Source organism: Muntiacus reevesi, chromosome 5, assembly GCF_963930625.1.
Source record: "Muntiacus reevesi chromosome 5, mMunRee1.1, whole genome shotgun sequence".
NCBI classification, from domain to species: domain Eukaryota; kingdom Metazoa; phylum Chordata; class Mammalia; order Artiodactyla; family Cervidae; genus Muntiacus; species Muntiacus reevesi.
Window position 1 is genome coordinate 27,035,428 of NC_089253.1, and position 22,377 is coordinate 27,057,804.

The 22,377-nt window shown below is 36.9% G+C and overlaps 1 protein-coding gene across 1 annotated transcript; it reads left to right on the plus strand.

Annotated features, from left to right (window-relative positions):
* The first annotated feature begins 13,889 nt into the window (after positions 1 to 13,889).
* Positions 13,890 to 15,833, plus strand: LOC136168962 (olfactory receptor 8A1-like). Its single transcript, XM_065936708.1, has 2 exons — positions 13,890 to 13,901; positions 14,910 to 15,833. The coding sequence occupies exons 1-2, from the start codon at positions 13,890 to 13,892 to the stop codon at positions 15,831 to 15,833; spliced, it is 936 nt and encodes a 311-aa protein (XP_065792780.1).
* The last annotated feature ends 6,544 nt before the right edge of the window (positions 15,834 to 22,377 follow it).

The following is a 22,377-nucleotide window of genomic DNA, read 5'->3' on the forward strand; positions in this document are numbered from 1 at the left end:
ATTCCTGTAATCTTATAGCTAGTTTATAAGTGACCCCTAAATTTCTTGTTAGTTGCTAAAAATCTTACTAGTAGTTTTATCAGCTCACCAGAAGCTAAGAACTTCTGCTAATGAAAGCAATCAGAATTATAAAGGGAAATATATTTCCTTTCCAAGTGAGGGGAAAAGTTCTGAGAAGGGAGACATATGATTGAAAATAGTGTGTATAAAAGGTCTGTAGTAGAAAAAGGAATTCATGGAAGATAACTTGTTCTCATCTTGCACAACTGCCTTAAAACCATAACTGAAAATCTGTGTTGAGGAAAACTGGAACATTGTTACCTGGAAGTCTTAGGAGGTAATTGGCTTTCCAGTGCTCAAGGAATAAATATCAGGAAATAGAAAGCTACAAGATTTACATCTATTTTCAGTTAATGGGACCAACCAGTCATAGAAATGCGTCACAGAGACTGGGGCACTGGGTATTTTTATGTGTAGGTAGACACTCTCCTGGAATGCCTGCTCCAGAGACTGGGTCCTCAATGAACAATTAGCGTGTGTTTCCACTTGCTCTATGAAAGCTGTGTTACCTCCCAGGTGTGTTAATTTTTCTTCTACTGGGAGAGTTATCCTGCCTGGTAAGTCTGGTACCTAATGCCAGAAGCTGGACATTTTTAGCTTCATTATCATTATCTTCACATGACCACTTCAGTCATTACCATGAATATCATCATACTTTCACCAATATCATTGCCTTTGTCATCAGTTACTGCCATCCTGGTTTGGTATGCACCATTAGTTTTTCACCTACACGTACAATGAACTGTACTTATACTCCTTATTATAAAAAAGCTTTATTTTATATCTTTTATATTTGACATTTCTCCACAAACAAATTCCGTAAGCTTACTTTTTAAAAAAAAAAAAAAAAGCCTGTTTTAGTTAACTCTTTTTTTCATTGAAATGGAATAAATTTTATTTAATTTTTAGTAATTAACCTTGATTACTCTTGCTTTTATTTTCTATTTTTTAGCTTTACTACAATATGATTGACAAAAGTTATATACATCTCAGTTGCACACATGATTTTAGTAAGTGTATTATGTGATTTAACATACAAACATATTGTGAAGTGATTATTGCAATCAAAGTAACAAACATATCTCTCATCTCACATAGTTACCTTTTTGTGTGAGCCAAGACACTTAAAATATACTCTCTTAGCAAATTTTAGGCATTCAATACAGTAGTGTTAACTATAGGCACCATATTGTACATTATATTCCACAGACTTATTGAGTTCTGTGGAACTGTACAAATTGGAAGTTTGTACCCTTGACCAACATCTCCTCATTTCCCCCATGCCCAATCCCTGGTGACCACCCTTCTTATATTTAAAGGTAAATAAATACTTAATGCTACACATGTCTGGGCACTCAAAAGATCTTTTCATTTTTCTTAATGCCCAATAATTTTGCTAGAGTGTAGTTAGCAGGTTTTCATTCTGAGTCAGTATTCTTTGACATGGTGTGTTCCTTTTCAGAACAAGTTTCAGTCCTTTATTATTTTTTAACCTAATAAGAATATTTATAAACTCTAAGTTTTAGTATTTGTTTTCTTCCCTTGCTTTCATTATATTTTTGGGTTTCTGTTCTTTTCTGTGTATATTGGATCATTTTTGTCTAGCTTTGAAGTTGAAAAATTCTCTTAAATTTTCTTTCTTTTCTTTGTGATTTTAATTGTCCCTCCTTTCCCAAATAGGTTTCTCTTAAGATGTTATCTGTTTCTTATCAACATAGATGTTTGTTCTGTAGAAGAGTTCTATGTGATTAGATTTGAGACTTTTGTTTTCAATGAAGGTCTATAAATTGCAAGTAACCTCTTCAATCTTTGTTTTCTATTTGTCTAATACTTTTGCTTTAAAAAAACATTTCTTCTTGTCATCAGTTCAGTTCAGTCGCTTATTCGTGTCCGACTCTTTGAGACCCCATGGGCTGCAGCACACCAGGCCTCCCTGTCCATCACCGACTCCCAGAGTTTACTCAAACTCATGTCCATTAAGTCGGTGATGCCATCCAACCATCTCATCCTCTGTCGTCCCCCTCTACTCCCACCTTCAATCTTTCCCAGCATCAGGGTCTTTTCAAAAGTCACCCACTTTCTCTATGAAATGTTTAGAATTTTATGGAGACTTTTCCCAGTGACTTTGTCCTGGGGGCTAGCTCACATCAAGAAGCTGTGTGTTACTGTGGAAGGAGCCAGATCTGAAGATTTGTTCTGGTTGTACTGCCTTGAAAAGATGCCAAGTACTCTTTGCATGATATTCCCCCTTTTACAGAATAACAGCAATTATACCTGATTTGTCTGTGTCACATTGTTTTTGATCAATCAAATCAGGTTTTCTCAAACTCAGCGGGTATTTCTCAGTCTTCTTTTACTTGATACTGTTGACAACTTCTTTTTCAGAACAAAACTTTCTAGTTTTCCTCCAACTTCTGGCCCCTTATTTTCGTTCTCCTTCATGGCTCCTTATCCACTTGCCCATAAACATTGATGACAGCAGATCCTCACCTTTTTTCCTCTTGTCCTGTTTAGTAATACTTTCTCTGAGCCATCTCATCCACTTGCTCACACTGAATGAATTGAAAGTCAAATCTACATTTCTAGGTGAGATTTACGCCTATAATACCAGCAACCCACTGCATATTTGCCCCTGTATGCCCCACAGATACCTATGACTCAATACACTGTAAACTTATTTTCTCTCTAAAGTGGCTCTTGCCACCTTATCCTAATCAGAATATGGTACCATTTTGCTGCTTGCTCCCTCCTCTCTATCAGTAATTAAATCATGTTAATTATGTCTTTTAAAATAATTTATGCCAGTTGCCTGAAAATCAGTTACTAAAGACTAATTTACCAACAGGTCACTTTGCTGAAATCTAATTCACTGAATAGCCAATTTGTAAAATGGCCAATTTACTATGTTTAGCTTTGCTTTCAAGTTTTTACACAGTATGTGTTCATTTCATAAAGTTAGGAATTATTGGTAAGCTGAAAATTAAAATTACTGTAAACTGTCATCATTTTTAAACAGTTTAAAAGGGGAGAATAAGAATTTTTTATATTTAAACACATATTTAATATTCCCAGCAATCTTCATTCCTTTGTGAATATCCAGATATCCATCTGGTGTCATTTTCCTTTAGTCTCAGGAACTGGCTTCAATATTTCTTATAGGGCAGACATGCTTGCAATGAATTCTCTAAGCTCTTATTTGTCTGGAGGAAAAAAAATTATTTCACTTTAATTTTGAAGGCTATCTTCTTTGAATATAGGTCTGGATAGAAACAGATTTTTTTCAACATTTTAAACACAGTGTCTCATTATTGCTTGGTTTATATTTTTTATCACAAGAAGTCAACAATAATCTTCATTTTTGGTTCTCTATGAAATTTACCTTATCATCTGGTTAGTTTAATATTTTTTAAAAACCAATTCTAAGTAATTTGATTATGGTAATACTTGATGCAGTTTTCTTTATTGAGCTTGTTTTGTATTTATTGAGCTTGAAGTTCATTGAGCTTATCCTGTGATTTTATTTTTTTTCTTCAAATTTGGAAATTTTCTGCCATCATTAGTTCTAATATTTTCCCTGACACATCCCACTGTTCCCTGTTTGGGTTCAGCTAAGCTACATTAGACCACCTGATATTGTACCACAAGACACTGAGGCTCTGTTTATTTTTTTTTAATCCTTTCTTTCTCTTTCTCTTTCTCATTCTCTCTCTCTAGTTTCTGTTACTAGATATTCAAGTTTTCTGATTATCTTCCCATAATATCTATTCTTCTGATAAGTTCACCTTGTAAATTTTCATTTTAAAGAAAACTATGATACATATACACAATGGAATATTACTCAATCATTAAAAAGAATACATTTGAATCAGTTCTAATGAGATGGATGAAACTGGAGCCCATTATACAGAGTGAAGTAAGCCAGAAAGATAAACACCAATACATTATACTAACGCATATATATGGAATTTAGAAAGATGGTAACGATAACCCTATATGCAAGACAGAAAAAGAGACACAGATGTATAGAACACACTTTTGGACTCTGTGGGAGAAGGAGAGGGTGGGATGATCTGAGAGAACAGCATTGAAACAAGTATACTATCAAGGGTGAAACAGACCACCAGCCCAGGTTGAATGCATGAGACAAGTGCTCAGGGCTGATGCACTGGGAAGACCCAGAGGGATGGGATGGGGAGGGAGGCAGGAGGGGGGGATCAGAATGGGGAGAACATGTAAATCCATGGCTGATTCATGTCAATGTATGGCAAAAACCACTACAATATTGTAAAGTAATTAGCCTCCAGCTAATAATAATAAATGAAAAAAATTTTTTTCATTTTAAATAAAACATTTTCAGTTCTACTGCTCCATTTGGGTTTTTTTATATTCTTCATTTTTTCACTCTATTATATTCTTAGTTTTCTTAATACCTATGAACATATATACTACAATGCCTTTTTAGAGTTCCTTTTAATATATATTTATATAGGTAATATATATAATGCCTTTTAAAGTTGACTAATTTCAACATTTTTTATAATTGCTGGAATGTTGCTATTGGTTGACTTTAGTCCTGGTTGTGAGTTATATTCTTTGGCTTTTTGGAATCTCTACTAATTTTTATTGGATTCCGAACATTGTGACTATAACATTGTTGAATTTCTGGATTATCTTGCTCTCATTTAAAATTCTTAAGAATTTTTATGGCAATTAAGGCAAGCATATAAGCTTAATCTTTTTGAAATTTGTTTCTAAGATTTGTTAAAGCAGGTCTAATTTAGAGTTGGGCAAATTTAATACTACTCCTAAACTACTACCTTTCGTCAGTCTGTATTGAATGCCCTGAATACTCTTTGAGATCTCACTAAGATGGATGGTGTGAGGTCAGACATCTCCAGGCCTTGTGTGAGTTCTGGCAGTTGTTCCAAACCAGCTTTCAAACCAGCAGTAGTTATTATTAACTTAGCCTCATGGAACATCACCATGTACATACACAGTTTAGTACTTAGCCGAAGGGAGAAGGGGACTGTATTTATGTTTCTGGAGCTCTTTCTCTACCTAACTCAGGCCCTCTTCCCTATAAATTTGAAGTGACTAAACTTCCTTGTTCTGATCTCTGATTCTAAATCTAGTAGCAATTTTGTGCTTTGCTTGGGCAACACCTCTGGTGACAGGGTCCAACTAGACTGCAAAAATGAAAGCTTGGGCATTTATAAGACTTACCTGATTTGTTTTCCTTCCATCACAGATACCAGCCACGAGAAGCCTGTTGTCACATGTCTAAAGAGTAATTACATCTACTTTTCCAGTTTTCCAGTTTACAGTAGGAAGGTGAGTCTGGTATGAGCTATTCAGTCAGTTCAGTTCGGTCACTGAGTCATGACTAAGAAAACACTCAGAAGTCTTTATCTATTTAGTTTTGACTGGATTTTCAGTTCAGTTCAGTTGCTTAGCCGTGTTCAACTCTTTGTGACTCCATGGACTGCAGCACACCAGGTCTCCCTGTCCATCACCAACTCCCGGAGTTTACCCAAACTCATGTCCATTGAGTCAATGATGCCATCCAACCATCTCATCCTCTGTCGTCCCCTTCTCCTCCCACCTTCAATCTTTCCCAGCAACAGGGTCTTTTCCAATGAGTCAGTTCTTTGCATCAGGTGGCCAAAGTACTGGAGTACCAGCTTCAGCATCAGTCCCTCCAATGAATATTCAACTCATCTCCTTTACAATGGACTGGATTGATCTCCTTGCTGTCCAGCAGACTATCAAGAGTCTTCTAAAACATCACAGTTCAAAAGCATCAATTCTTTGGCACTCAGCTCTCTTTATAGTCCAACTCTCACATCCATACATGACTACAGGAAAAATCAAAGGCTTAACTAGATGGACCTTTGTTGGCAAAGTAATGTCTCCGCTTTTTAATATTTTGTCGTAACTTTTCTTCCAAGGAGTAAACATCTTTTAATTTCATGGCTGCAATCACCATCTGCAGTGATTTTGGAGCCCAGAAAAAATAAAGTCTGTCACTATTTCCACTGTTTCCACATCTATTTGCCATGAAGTGATGGGACCAGATGCCATGATCTTAGTTCTCTGAGTGTTGAGTTTTAAGCCAATTTTTTCACTCTCCTCTTTCATTTTCGTCTAGAGGCTCTTAGTTCTTCTTCACTTCCTGCCATAAGTGTAGTGTCATCTGTATATCTGAGGTTATTGATATTTCTCTCGGCAATCTTGATTACAGCTTGTGCTTCATCCAGCCTGGCATTTCTCAAGATGTCCTCTGCATATAAGTTAAATAAACAGGGTGACCATATACAGCCTTGACGTACTTCTTCCTGATTTGGAACCATTCCATTGTTCTATGTCCGGTTCTAACTGTTGCCTCCTGATCTGCACACAGATTTCTCAAGAGGCATATCAGGAAGTCTGGTATTCCCATCTCTCAGAATTTTCCACAGTTTATGGTGATCCACACAGTCAAAGACTTTGGCATAGTCAATAAAGCAGAGATAGATATTTTTCTGGAACTCTCTTGCTTTTTTGATGATCCAAAAGATGTTGTCAATTTGATCACTGGTTCCTCTGCCTTTTCTAAAACCAGTTTGAACATCTGGAAGTTCACGGTTCATGTACTATTTAAGCCTGGCTTGGAGAATTTTGAGCATTACTTTACTAGTGAAGCAAGTGAGAAGCCCTGCTCTGAGGGGAGACGTCATATGTCTTACGGCAGAAACTCTGTCAGGGATTTATAAAAACCTACCAATGGATTTCCCTGGTGGCTCAGATGGTAAAGTGCCTGCCTGCAATGCGGGAGACCCGGGTTCAATCCTTTGGCCGGGAAGATCTCCTGATGAAGGAAATGGCAACCTGCTACAGTATTCTTGCTTGGAAAATTCCATGGACTGAGGAGCCTGGCAGGCTACAGTCTATGGAGTCACAAAGAGTCAGACAAGATTGAATGATTTCACTCTCACTTTCACTTTACTAGCGTGTGAGATGAGTGCAATTATGCGGTAGTTTGAGCATTCTTTGGCATTGCCTTTCTCCGGGATTGGAAAGAAAACCGACCTTTTCCAGTCCTCTGGCCACTGATGACTTTTACAAATTTGCTGACATATTGAGTGCAACACTTTCACAACATCCACTTTTAGGATTTGAAATAGCTCGGCTGGAATTCCATCACCTCCACTAGTTTTGTTCGTAGTGATGCTTCTTGAGGCCCACTTGACTTCACGTTCCAGACTGTCTGGCTCTAGGTGAGTGATCACACCATCGTGATTATCTGGGTCATGAAGATCTTTTTTGTACAGTTCTTCTGTGTATTCTTGCCACCTCTTCTTAATACCTTCTGTTCCTGTTAGGCCCATAACATTTCTGTCATTTATCGAGCCCATCTTTGCATGAAATGTTCCCTTGGTATCTGTAATTTTCTTGAAGAGATCCCTAGTCTTTCCTATTCTATTGTTTTCCTCTATTTCTTTGCACTGATCACTGAGGAAGACTTTCTTATCTCTCCTTGCTATTCTTTGGATTTTAGTGACTGCTAAAATATTAGAGACAAACAGAAAGAAAGACCAGTAGCAGTCAAGGGAAAATATGTGCATGAGAAAATATACCTGAGATAGAGTAAGCACCAGGTATTACAAATAGTTAAAGATTATCTTTAATGTAGTCAAAATATTAAAGAATATATACCTTAGGAATTTACTTTCTGAATGTATTTTGTGTGTGTGTGTGTGTGTGTGTACGTAAGATTTTATGTGTGTGTATATTGCTTTCATGCTCAGTTGCTAAGTCATGTCCAACTCTTTGGAACCCCATGAACTATAGCCTGGCCAGCTCCCCTGTCCATGGGATTGCCCAGGCCTGAATACTGGAGTGAGTTGCCATTTCCTTTTTCAGGTGATTTTCCTGACCCAGGAATCGAATCCACATCTGCTCTGGCAGGCAGATTCTTTACCTACGAGCCACCAGGGAAGCCAAGAATTGCTTACAGAGAAGCTTATCAGGCGATACTGAGAATAGCAGCAGAAACTGGGAGTAATCTATCTCACTCCAACAGCAGGTGAATTTATGAGTGCTAAAATAATGTCTGATGGGGGTGCATCATTCTGTTGATCTAGAATCTCAGATCTAATCATGTAGAACTCTTTTACAGAACAAACACCCATGTTGATAAGAAACAGATAACATCTTAAGAGAAAACTGTTTGGGAAAGGAGGGACAATTTAAGATCAAAAAGAAAAAAAAGAGAATTCAAGACAAATTTTTAACTTCAAAGCTAGACAAAAATGATCCAATATACACAGAAAAGAACAGAAACCCAGAAATATAATGAAAGCAAGGGTTTTAGAGTTTATAAAACTTTAGAGTTTATAAATTTAGAGTTTATAAAACTTAGAGTTTATAAATTTAGAGTTTATAAAATTTAGAGTTTTTAGAGTTTATAAAACTTCTCATTAGGTTAAACTTAGAGTTTATAAAACTTCCCATTAGGTTAAAAAATAATAAAGGACTGAAAATTGTTCTGAAAAGGAACACACCATGTCAAAGAATACTGACTCAGGATGAAAAACTGCCAACCACACTCTAGCAAAATTATTGGGCATTAAGAAAAATGAAAAGATCTTTCGAGTACCCAGACATGGGTAGTGTTAAGTATTGATTTACCTTTAAATATAAGAAGGGTGGTCACCAGGGATTGGGCATGGGGGAAATGGGGAGATGTTGGTCAAGGGTTCAAACTTCCAATTTGTACAGTTCCACAGAACTCAATAAGTCTGTGGAATATAATGCACAATATGGTGCCTATAGTTAACACTACTGTGTTGAACGCCTAAAATTTGCTAAGAGAGTATATTTTAAGTGTCTTGGCTCACACAAAAAGGTAACTATGTGAGATGAGGGATATGTTTGTTACTTTGATTGCAATAATCACTTCACAATATGTATGTATGTCAAATCACATAATACACTTACAAAAATCACGTGTGCAACTGAGATGCCTATAACTTTTGTCAATCATATTGTAGTAAAGCTAAAAAATAGAAAACAAAAGCAAGAGTAATCAAGGTTATTTACTAAAAATTAAATAAAATTTATTCCATTTCAATGAAAAAAAGCAGTTAGCTAAAATTAAACCGGCTTTTTTTAAAGTAAGCTTAGGGAATTTGTTTTTGGAGAAATGTCAAATATAAAAGATATAAAGTAAAGCTTTTTTATAATAAGGAGTATAAGTACAGTTCATTGTACGTGTAGGTGAAAAACTAATGGTGCATACCAAACCAGGATGGCAGTAACTGATGACAAAGGCAATGATATTGGTGAAAGTATGATGATATTCATGGTAATGACTAAAGTGGTCATGTGAAGATCATGATAATGATAATGAAGCTAAAAATGTCCAGCTTCTGGCATTAGGTACCAGACTTATCAGGCAGGATAACTCTCCCAGTAGAAGAAAAATTAACACACCTGGGAGGTAACACAGCTTTCATAGAGCAAGTGGAAACACACGCTAATTGTTCATTGAGGACCCAGTCTCTGGAGCAGGCATTCCAGGAGAGTGTCTACCTACACATAAAAATACCCAGTGCCCCAGTCTCTGTGACGCATTTCTATGACTGGTTGGTCCCATTAACTGAAAATAGATGTAAATCTTGTAGCTTTCTATTTCCTGATATTTATTCCTTGAGCACTGGAAAGCCAATTACCTCCTAAGACTTCCAGGTAACAATGTTCCAGTTTTCCTCAATACAGATTTTCAGTTATGGTTTTAAGGCAGTTGTGCAAGATGAGAACAAGGTATCTTCCATGAATTCCTTTTTCTACTACAGACCTTTTATACACACTATTTTCAATCATATGTCTCCCTTCTCAGAACTTTTCCCCTCACTTGGAAAGGAAATATATTTGCCTTTATAATTCTGATTGCTTCCGTTAGCAGAAGTTCTTAGCTTCTGGTGAGCTGATAAAACTACTAGTAAGATTTTTAGCAACTAACAAGAAATTTAGGGGTCACTTATAAATTAGCTATAAGATCACGGGAATAATATCACTGTTGCCCAAGATTTTGTATTCAATAGAAAAGGTGCTTACATCAAAAGACAGGAATTAAAATCTCTACTTCATAACAATATTCTGTTTTCTGGAACTTTGATTGCTAGTACAGAGATGTTTGTGAATCTTCTGTTCTTTATCATTTTAGGAGACTCTGATTTGAGGGAAGAAGATATGTAAGATATGTTTTAAATCTGCTGTCATTGTCTAGATGAAAATCACTGATATCTTTTTCAAAAAATTGAAATACAATTCAAAGTTCTGTTACTGTTATTGAAAAGTTAAATACCTTACTGCCAATAATTTAAGGTATAAATTTTATTATAATGCAAATTACCTTATCTTCAGTACCAAAATGAACAGAAGTGATATTACTGTTGCTAAACAAGTCAGTCAGTGTTTTTTAATGCTACAGAACAAAGCAGGTTACAAACCAACCTGCTATACCAGTATAGTCAACCAGTATAAACCAACAAACTATACCAGTATAGTATGCTCACTTTGGCTAAAAAAGAATAAACCTGTATATTAATGCACACATTTGTAAATACATATATGCATAGAAGAAAATCTAATAGAACATACATAGCAATTTTAGATTCTCAGTTAATAGAATATGACAATTTGATTTTCATCTGTGTTTTACTTGTCTATGATGCAGATATATTACTTTTGGACTTTTAAAAAACGTTTCTGGAGATATAGCAATAAGATCCTTCATTGGCCTTAATGTACTATATTAAGTTTACCTAAAATATAAAAATAAAGTTTCACAAAGAGACAAGTTATAGCCAGACAGCACAGAATGGTAAAAACAAAACAGACTCATGGTTAGAACTCCTGGGTCCTGGGTTCAGTTCCACTTTTTATAGCCATATGACTTTGGGTGAATTGTGTAATTTGAGTGTCAGTTTCCTAGAATAGGAGTTTGCTAATGATTCCAGAAAGGATCGGATAGTAAATACTTTAGGCTCTGCAGCCCATGAGATCTCTGTTGCTATTCCTCAACTTCTGCCATGCTATCAGGAAAGCAGTTTTGAGACCTTTGTGTGCATGCTCAGTCGCATCAAACTCTTTGCCACCCTATGGGCTCTAGCCCACCAGGCTCCTCTGTCCGTGGGACTCACCAGGCAAGAATGGGTTGCCATGCTCTCCTCCAGGGCATCTTCCCAACCCAAGAATTGAACCTGCATCATCTGTTTCTCCTACATTGCAGGGGGATTCTTTACCATCGGAGCCATCAAGGAAGCCCCCTGTGACTTTTAAGGAAGGCTTAAAATCTCAACCCTTCAACCTGGGACTAACAGTGCTGGAGGTCAATGACACGTTAATAAAAAAATAAATAAAAAGTCAGAGAAAGGCAGTTTGATTTTTCTTTCATTTATTTTTATTAGTTGGAGGCTAATTACTTTACAGTATTGTAGTGGGTTTTGTCATACATTGACATGAATCAGCCATGGTTTGCCAGTTTGATTTTAATCTTGTCTCTTTGCTATCTAATACCTCAATTCTTAAGAATTATAGTTTATCAAATGAGTAAAAGAAAATCTCAGCACTTAATTTTCAAATAGCTGATGATTTTCTAGATATCACTCTATAAATTATTTATAGTTTGCTTTGGTATGGGTAAATGGTGTATGTGATTTCAGCTTTACAAAAGTATGGTGATTTTAGTGCCCAGAATAGGTTTTATTATGAATAGGTTTTTCCACATGTAACTAAAAGATTGTGTATTTTGTTGCTCCTGTGTGGAGAGTTCCAAAAATGTCAGTTTGTGGGTATTTTCTCTGTCATTGCTAATCTTTCTACTAGTTCTGTCAATTAATTAAAAGAGTATTGCCATCTCTAATGGTGAACCTGTATATTCTTTCTTTCTGTCAGTTTGGTTCATGTGTTTTGAAGCACTGTTGATAAGTGAACTAGTTTAGGAGTCTCATGTCACCTTAATCAACTGACTTCTTATCATTCTGAAATGTTCCTCCTTATTTTAGTAATATTTCCTGCTTTGAGATCTACTTTGCTCACTACTGATATAGTCACTCTAGCTTTCTTTGCCTTGATATTTGCATGGTATATTTTTTTCTGTACTTATAATTTTAGCAATTAAAGTCTTTATATTCAAAGTGGATTTCTTGGAAAACCATACAGTTGGGTAATGGCATTTATTCACTGTGAAAATCTCTGCATTTTCCTTAGACAATTTAAACTATTTGTATTTAAATCAGTCATCAAAATGTTTGAGCTTAAATCTGTGATCTTGTAGCTGTCCTTTATTCCACTTTTTCTTTTTCCTTCCCTTCTTTCAAACTGACAGTTTTGATGGTTATATTTTATCTCCATTATTAGCTTATTAGCTATAGATTTTTTATTATTTACTTGTTGTCCTACATTTTATAATATTCATTCTATCTAGATCTGTTCACCTGGAAAGTGGCGTGGAATCACTGGTGCAATCATTGGGCTCACTATATATTTTTCACTCCTCTCAGGAATCAGTTTGGTACTGCCTATTGTCAGATGTCAGGAAATGATTGTTCATTGTGTCTTGTCTGGTTTTCTGGTTGTTTATTGTATAAATACAATTCCAGTATGAATTCACCCTTCATGGGTGGAAGTAAGAAGCCCACTCACTAATTTTTAAGTACTTTAAATACGGTGTGAAATTTTCTGATTAAAAAAATATATATCTTTTTCACTCACCCGTTCACCCATAAACTGAAATAACAAAAACTAAGATATGGATAGTTTTAAATGGTTATTTCATCCAATGACCAATCATGCTTAGAATTTGGGAAACTTTAACTGGAGTCAGATAGATGATCTTCCAGGGGCTTACATTTACCACTTGACAATACCAGATTACTTCCAGAAGTCAGTTTACCAGAAGACAAATACTCTATGCTCCTATAAATTATGTTTCCTTCAGTTTTTTCTCATTGGGTGAAAAGGAAAATTGAAGAAAAGCCATCACAAGGAAATATGATACCCAGGGACAGGAACTGCTTCTCAAGACCAATTTTAAACTGCCATTTTGACTTAGATGTACCAAGATTCCTTCCAGGGAGCCTCTTGGGCATCTGCATATAAAGGCCATGGCTAAACATCTTCTCTCCACTGATCATAGGTTGACTCTAAAAACAGAAAACCATGAGTAGTCACTGTGAAATCAACACAAGGAATAGAAAAATGATGAAGCAACAAGAGAGACTGATTATTCTAGAGGATACACTTGGTATGAGGAAAGAAAGTGGCCACGGATCAGCTGGCCACTAAGGACAGCAGGATTTAGCAAAAAAGTGGACAAGGGAAAATGTCCATGTACCACTCAAATAACTTGGCTCTTGATCTGTGAGGTACATTGTATTCTATTTCTACTTCCATCTACTCCTAAGCATGATCCAACATGAGTTTTTCCTGAATCTTTCAATGCAAGGGAGAGCAATCAATCTCAACCTCTTCCTCAGGAGCTTTATGTTACTCAGGATAAACTGCTTTCAGAGCCACAATTTCAAGCTACAAAGCCATCTGATTGCAATAAAGAAAAAGTTAAAGAAAAAATCTGTACTACCTTCGGATAAACGTTGCCACCTGCACAAAAACAGAGGACTCAGTGTCTAGAAAATGCCAGCAAGTCAGAATGACTCTAAGTCAGAACCTGACATACTAGTCTTTAAATCTCATCAGGTGACTTTTATGTGTAACCAAAACTAAAAATAACTATCCTAGGACCTCAGGTTCAACAAAAAATCAGAACAAACTCCAGATACCTAATGAAAATTTATGTTTGTGCAACAATTGAGTATTTGGAAAATATTTCATACATATTATTCTGTTACATTTTTTAATTGTGGAAATTGATATTGTAACTCCATTTAATTCTCAACTGTGGAAACTCATTTGTCACTCAGTGATTGAAGGGGCTCTAACTATCAGCCCCTAACTCAGTTTAGGATAAGGTAACCACATGTTTTCATTTTATGGGCAATATTTTGAGATTACATAGATGCCAAAAGACTTTCTCTTTCTGGAGCAACATTCAACTGTAAACCTAGAAATAAAACACGAGAAACAGGAGGGTGTTAAAATTTCTAGGAGTGGCCGTTTTATCCCCACCTTCATATTCTTCAAGCCATGCAAAAACTATCTGAATCCTAGAAAATATTAGGCGTAAGTAATGTTAGTCACTCAGTCATGTCTAACACTTTGCAACCCCATGGACTGCAGCCCACCAGGCTCCTCTGTCCGTTGGATTCTCCAGGCAAGAATACTGGAGTGGGTTGCCATTCTCTTCACCAGGGAGTCTTTCTGACCCAAGGATCAAACTTGGGTCTCCTCCACTGCAGGCAGATTCTTTACCATCTGAGCCACCAGGGAAGAAGGAGTGAAGGTGCAAACAACTAGGAAAATGTGAGTTCAAGATCACTCACTGAGGAACAAAAGCTGATACCTTGCCTGACCAGAAAGTCTCCTGCACAGTCATTCCTCAGTATCAGCAGGAGCTGCTGCGCCATGCTCAACTTTCTTATAAGTTTGGGGGAGAGCGGATACCTGTGTATGTGTGGCTGAATCCCTTTGCTGTCCTCCTAAAACGATCACAGCATTGTTAATTGACTATACTTTGATATAACATTTAAAAACTTTTCAAATGACATAATACAATGAAGAAGGTTTTTCTAGTCCTAGATGCTGTTGATTGAATCCTCAGATGTGTATCCAACTGATACCAAGGGCTGACTCTATACAGCCTTTCACAGGCTCTTCTTTCTTATCTCCACAGGGCCCCCAAACAGAGGAGAATGGCTGCAGAGAACCACTCCACAGTGACAGAGTTCATTCTTGAAGGTTTAACAAATCGACCAGAGCTCCAGCTCCCCCTCTTCTTCCTCTTCCTTGGGATCTACTCTGTCACCATGGTAGGGAACCTGGGCATGATAACACTGATTTGTCTGAACGCTCAGCTTCACACCCCCATGTACTATTTCCTCAGTAACCTGTCCTTCGTGGATCTCTCCTACTCCTCTGTCATCACCCCTAAGATGCTGGTGAACTTTGTGTCCGAGAAGAACACCATCCCCTATGCAGGGTGCATGTCGCAGTTCTACTTCTTCATTGTGTTTGTCATTGCTGAGTGTTACATGCTGACAGTGATGGCGTATGACCGCTATGTTGCCATCTGCAGACCTTTGCTTTACAACATCATCATGTCTCATCGAGTCTGCTCCCTGCTGGTGGCTGGGGTCTATGCCATAGGATTCATTGATTCAAACATAGAGACTGGCCTCATGTTGAAACTATCCTATTGTGATTTCCATATCAGTCATTACTTCTGTGACATCCTCCCCCTCATGAAGCTCTCTTGCTCTAGCACCTATGACATTCAGATGACAACTTTCTTTTTGGCTGGATTCAACATCGTAGTCACCAGCTTAACAGTCCTTGTTTCCTATGCCTTCATCCTCTCCAGCATTCTCCATATTGCCTCCACAGAGGGACAATCCAAAGCCTTCAGCACGTGCAGCTCCCATCTTGCAGCTGTGGGATTATTTTATGGGTCTGCATCCTTCATGTACTTGAAACCCTCCACGGCCAGTTCCCTGGCCCAGCAGAACGTGGCCTCTGTGTTCTACACCACAGTGATCCCCATGCTGAACCCCCTGATCTACAGCTTGAGAAATAAGGAGGTGCAGGCTGCCATCCAGAAAACTCTGAGGTGAAAACACTTTGAACGTAAATGTCATTATTTCTCAGGTTGAGAGAGGAATAGAAATATAGGGGAGTAACCCTCTAAAATTCACACACACATGAATGGAGAACAGCCACTTCTCAACATGACTGATTGAATTTTTTCCATCTATCCTTTCTCCCTTTCCCATCTCTCTTGTCTCTTGTGTCTGCTTGCTGGTTTTGAGTTCATGTTTTCTTCCTTTAGGGATAGATTGATTTTTGCTTTTGTTTTTGTTTTCTTTTGCTTGTCCTTGGCCCTCTGACAAATACATATCCATCTTGACTGGAACATAACATAAATTAGAACTTTCAGCAATGAGTTTAAGAGGGTTGGTCATTGATTTATCCTCTTCTATAAAGAATATGCTATCCAAACTAATACTAATTTCAACCTGTAGTACACATGACAAATGGAGATGAATTTGAAAGTCACCAAGAAGTAGTAAATAGTCTTTCTCAACCAGATTTCTCCATTTTCTCTCTTATTATGCTGTTACTGTCTACTTATTACTGCCAAGGTTATTTAAATATTCCTTCATTCAATTAATGCCATAATCACCATCATAAGCATAGTATCATCATCACCATATCTAACACTTTAGGATGCTAGTCAATTGTTTTAGTGTTTTGCTAAATTATCTCATTTACTCAGATGAGGAAACTTAGATTTAGAGAGGTTAAATAACTTTCTCCAGATGACACAGCTGGTAAACAATTAACACTGACAGTCAAACCCACAACTCATCATCCCCCCCACCCCCTTCTCTTGTCCAAAGGCCTCTCTATGCAGCCTGTCTTGGCATAATCACAACCTCTCAGTTTCAAACTTTTCCTGACAATACCTTTTTTGCCATTATTTTCCCACATCTTCCAGACAACCAAGGAATATTCGACATTCCTGCAGTCTTTTCTCCTTCCTCAATAACTGACGTTCTGTGACACCAGTCAGGCTGACTCAGTAAATCCAATCAGCACTAGATAAAATGTCTTCCACCATTTGATCAAAACAATATCAAGGATTCATGTTAAAGAATTAATTCTCTTGCACAGCAAAATATTTGTGGGCATTCTTTTAATTGTAATTCATAATTATTTTAAGATAATAGTAAAAGGGTGATTAGTTTTTTGTCATTTTATTTTAGGTGCAATAACTCAGTCCTCACTCAGACATGGAAAAATGAATAATTCTGAGTTTCTCTGAGATTTAACACTCTGAGATTTACATGCTCATAGTAATTTTTTTTTTGCTTTGTTTAATAGAGTTGCTATATTAGGTACACAGAAAAACTGAGCAAATGATACAGAGATTTCCCATATACTCTCTGACCCCATGCATGCACAGCTTCCTCCATTAACAACATCCTCCATGAGAGCAGTTTATTTGTTACAATAGGTGAACACACATTGGCACATCATTATCATCCAAAGACCATAGTTTATGTTAGGGCTCACTCTTGGTGTCGAACATTGTGAGTTTGACAACTATGTAATGACATATAGTCATTATATGTATGAACATTATATACTGGTCATTACTATAGCTTCACTGTTCTAAAAACTCTCTTGTGCTCTACCTGTTCATCCCTCCCTCCCGCAGAATCCATGACAACCTTTGATCTCTTTACTGTTTCCTTGGTTCCTTGGTTTTGCCTCCTCCAGGTTGCTGTAGATTTGACTTATATCACTTTGTACTGTGCATTTAAGTTACCTCCGTGTCTTTTTATGGCTTGATAGCTTATTTCTTTTGAGCACTGAGCAATATTTTATTGCCTGGATATACCACAGTTTATTTTCCATTTACCAACTGAAGGACGTCTTGATTGTTTCCAAGTTTTGACAATTAAGAACACAGCATGAGGAGATAATTGTGCAGACATAGGTGTCAGCTCCTTTGGTTAAATACCAAAGAGCACAGTTTTTGGATTGTGTGATAAGCGTATGTTTAGTTTGATAAGAAACTGCCAAAATGTCTTTCAAAGTGACTGTGTCATTTTCCATTCTCACCAGCAGTGGTTGAATTCATGTTACTCTGCATCCTTACCAGCACTTTCTGATACATGTGTGGTAGTATCTCACTCTCGTTTCAACTTGCATTTCCTGATGACAAATGATGTGGAGTATCTTTTCATATGCTTGTTTGCCATCTGTATATCTTCTGTGTTAGGTGTCTCCTAAAGTCTTTGGCCCATTTTTTAATCAGGTTGTTTCTTCATTTTCCATATTTTTGTTGAAATATATTTGACATATGACATTGTGTGAATTTAAAGTGTACACATGTTAGTCTGATATATTTTTATATGATTGCCATTATAGCAATAATTAACTCCTCTCTCAAGAAAGCCTGGCGTGCTACAGTCCATTGGGTCACAGTCATACACCACTGAGTGATTGAACAATAACAGCAATACATTATATAGTTATCAGTTCATTTCAGAGGTTTAAAGGATTAAGTCTTGGTCTCTTAGCAAGTTTGAGGACTGTAATACAACACTCTGCCTATTTTCACTGTGTTGTACCTCAGATCTCTAGGACTGACTCACTACTTATTCCAAGTTCATACCTTAAATATCTGTCTTATATCCCTACCCACCAACCCCCAAGTAACCACCATTTTACTTCTCCAAGTTTGATGTTTTCAGATTCCGCCTGTAAGTGATATGCAGTATTTGTTTTTCTTTGGCTGACTTACATTATTTAGAATAATATACTCAAAGTTCATCCAATCTTTGTATTAAATATTTTAGATAACAGTTCTTTATCAGATATACCTTTCACAAATATTTTCATGTAAACTATAGCCTATCTTTTCTTCCTCTTGACAATGTCCTTCTGTAGAGTAGAAATTTTTAATTTTATGGCAGTCCAGCTTCTCAATTCCTTGTTTTATAAATCATTCTTTTCATCTTGTACCTAAAAAGTCATTGCCGCACCCAAGGTCACCTAGATTTTTCCAGTTACTTTCTAGGAATTTTACAGTTTTTTATTTTACATTTAAGCTTGGGATATTTTAAGTTAGTTTTTGTGAGCAATGTAAACTCTTGTGTGATTCACTTTCTTACATGTTGTACAGAACCATTCTTTAATAACACTATCTTGGCTCAATTGTTTGTTTGTTTGTTTTTCTTTACAAAGGTCAATTGTCAATGATCAGTTGTCTATATTTATGTGGGTCTATTTCTAGGGTCTCTATTCCATTGATTTCTTTGTCTAACCTGCCTGCTATACACGATTACTATCACTTTAGATCAATAGTAAGTCATGATATTGAGTAGTGTCAGTCCTCCAACTTTTTATTCAGCTCTGCTTCTTCAGTGTGAGTTGGAAATTCTGAGTCTTCTGCCTCTCTGTATAAACTTTGTAATCAGTTTGTCATTATCCACAAAATAACCTACTGGGACTTTGACTGGAATTGTATAGAATCTATAGATCAAGTTCAGAAGAAGTGAAATCATGAAAATATCGAGACTTCAGGTTCACACACATGGAGTAACTCCATTAATTTTGTTATTCTTTCAGTTATTTCATCAGCGTTTTGTAGTCTTCCTCATAAAGATTCTGCACTTATCTTGTTAGATTTATTCTGAAGCATTTCATTTGTGGGGTGCTAATGTAAATGGATGGCATCACCGACTCGATGGACATGAGTTTGAGTAAACTCCGGGAGGTGGTGATGGACAGGGAGGCCAGGCGTGCTGCGATTCATGGGGTCGCAAAGAGTCGGACATGACTGAGTGACTGAACTGAACTGAACTGAATGTAAATGGGATTGTGTTTGTAACTTTAAATTCCACATGGTCTTTGCTGCTACAGGAAAGCAATTGACTTTTCTATGTTAACTTACATCCTTCCACCTTGTTATAATCACTTTTGGTTTCAGGAGTTTTCTTGCTGATCTTTTAGATTTTCTGCGTGACAATTATGCCATCTATGAACAAAGACAGTTTTATTTCTCCCTTCCTGATCTGTATACATTTTATTTCCTTTTCTTGTCTTACTGATTACCGAGGGCCAATACTATATTGAAAAGCAGTCATGAGAGTGACATCCTTGCCTTGCTCCTAATCTTAGTGGGGAAGCTTCAAGTTTTTCATCATTAAGTATGATGTTAACTTTAGGTTTTGTGTAGGTGTTCTTTTTCAAGTAGAGAAAGTTTCTCTTTACTGTTAGTTTACAGAGAGTTTTTATCATGCATGAGTTTTGGACTTTGTCAAATGCCTTTTCTGCACCCATTGGTGTGATCATGTGATTTTTCTTCCTTAAACCATTTATCGGTTGAATAACATCGACTGATTTTTAAATGTTGAAACAATCTTGCATAACTGGAAAAAATACCACTTAGTCATGGTATATAATTTTTTTACATATTGTTAGATTCTATTCGCTGATATTTTGTTGAAGATTTTTGCATCTGTGTTTATGAGAGAGATTAGTCTATAGTTTTTGTTAGTTTTTCTTATATACTGTCTTTATCTACTTTTAGAAGTAAGGTAATGTTGACCTTATAGCATGTTCTTAGAAGTAATTACTCTGTTTATATCATCCAAGAGAAACTTTACAAAATGCATATTATTTCTTTTTAAGATATTTGCTAGAATTCGCCACTGAACATAATGTAAACCTGAACAGGATGGCTAGAGTGGGCTGGTGCTAAGGTGCTTAGTTGCTCAGTCATGTCCAACTCCCTATGACCTCATGGACTGCCAGGCTCCTCTGTCCATGAGATTCTCTAGGCAAGAATACTGGAGTGGGTAGCCATTTCCTTCCCTAGGGGATCTTCACAACCTGGGATGGAGCTCAGGTCTCCGGCATTGCAGGCAGATTCTTTACCATCTGAGCCACCAGGGAAGCCACCAGAATGGACTGGGGTAGCGTATTTCCTTTTCTCTACACGGAAGGCTAAACCCAGCTGGAGCGTTCCCCTGTGGCCTGCCAGGCCTGCAAGGAAAACTCTTGTATCGCTTATGCTCTGGTTCAAAAGATCACACATAGATATTTGCTTGGAGCATGACTCCTCAGCATCAAGAGTCTATTCAGGCCTCTACTATGAGTCCATTCTTCCAGCAGCAGACACAACTATACTGTGGATGTGTTCACTCCAAGGGGAGATCAGGGAGAACCTGTATGCAGGGGATGAGGACGAGAACTGGGCACGTGGACTGGAGGTGTTTATGCTGTGTATGTGTCACCCCCTCACATTTTAAAGGAAGTGGAAATGAGGAGCAACGAGAGTAAGCTGTGGCCCATGGGCAGGTGCCTAAGAACAGGGTGGCTCTTCCTGAGCAACTGCCTTTTGGCTTGGGACTTCAAAGTCTCTTAGGATTCTATCAGGCCTTCCAAGGTTGTTGAAGTAGTTTGTCCAGGTAGGAAATGAGAACATAATTTATTTAACACCATATTAGGTTTATTTTTTATTTACTTTTTATTGTGGTTAAACACACACACACATAACATAAAATTTACTCCCTTCACTATTTTATGTGCGTTGTTCAGTTTAGCAGCGTTAGCTCTGTGTACATTGTTGCGGAAAAGATCTCTGGAAATTTTTCATCTTGTGAGCTTGAAACTCTATTCCCATTACACAACAACTCTCCTTTTCTTCCTCCCTGCAGCCCCTTTTAGCCACCATTCTACTTCTCTTCCTATGAATTTGACTATTTCAAATGGCTTATATAAGTGGAATCATACAATATTTGCCCTTTTGTGGCTGGCTTATTTCAGTTAGCATAATATTCTCAAGCTCTTCCATATTGTAACATTATGGCAGGCTTTCCTTACTTTTAAAAGATGAATGTTTATTTTGTTGTATGTATGCATCAAATTTTCTTTATTCATTCATCATTGATGCACATATGGGATGCTCCCACCTTTTGGCTGTTGTGCATACAGCTGCATGAACGTTGGTATGCAAATCCTGCTTTCATTTCTCTTAGATTACATTGCAGAAGTAGGATACTGGATCCTATTGTAGTTCTATTTTTTATTTTTTTAGGAACCTCCATACTGTTTTCCATAGTGGATAGTCCATTTTACAGACTCCCCAGTAACACACAAGGGTTCCAATTTTTCTATATCTTCACTAACACTTGCTATTTTCTGGATTCTTTTCTAATAGTAGCCATTATAATAAGTGTGAGGTTATACCTTATTGTGACTTACTTTCAACTTACATTGTCTGGTGTTTAGTAATATTGAGCATTTTTTTTCAGTTGTTTCTTGACCATTTATGAGTCATCGTTGGAGAAATGTATATTCAAGTCTATCTTAGTTCATTGCAGTTGCTATAGCAAAATACGATAGCCTGGAAGCAACCTAAACCCCTTCAAAAGAGGAATAGATAATGAAGATGTGGTACATATACACAATGGAATATTATTCAGCTATAAAAAGAAATGAAACTGGGTCATTTATAAAGACATAGATGGACCTATGAAATGTCACACAGAGTGAAGTGATAAAGAGATGTCATAGAGAGAAAGCCATAAAGAGAAAAACAAATATCATACATTAATGCACATGTTGAGTCTAGAAAATGGT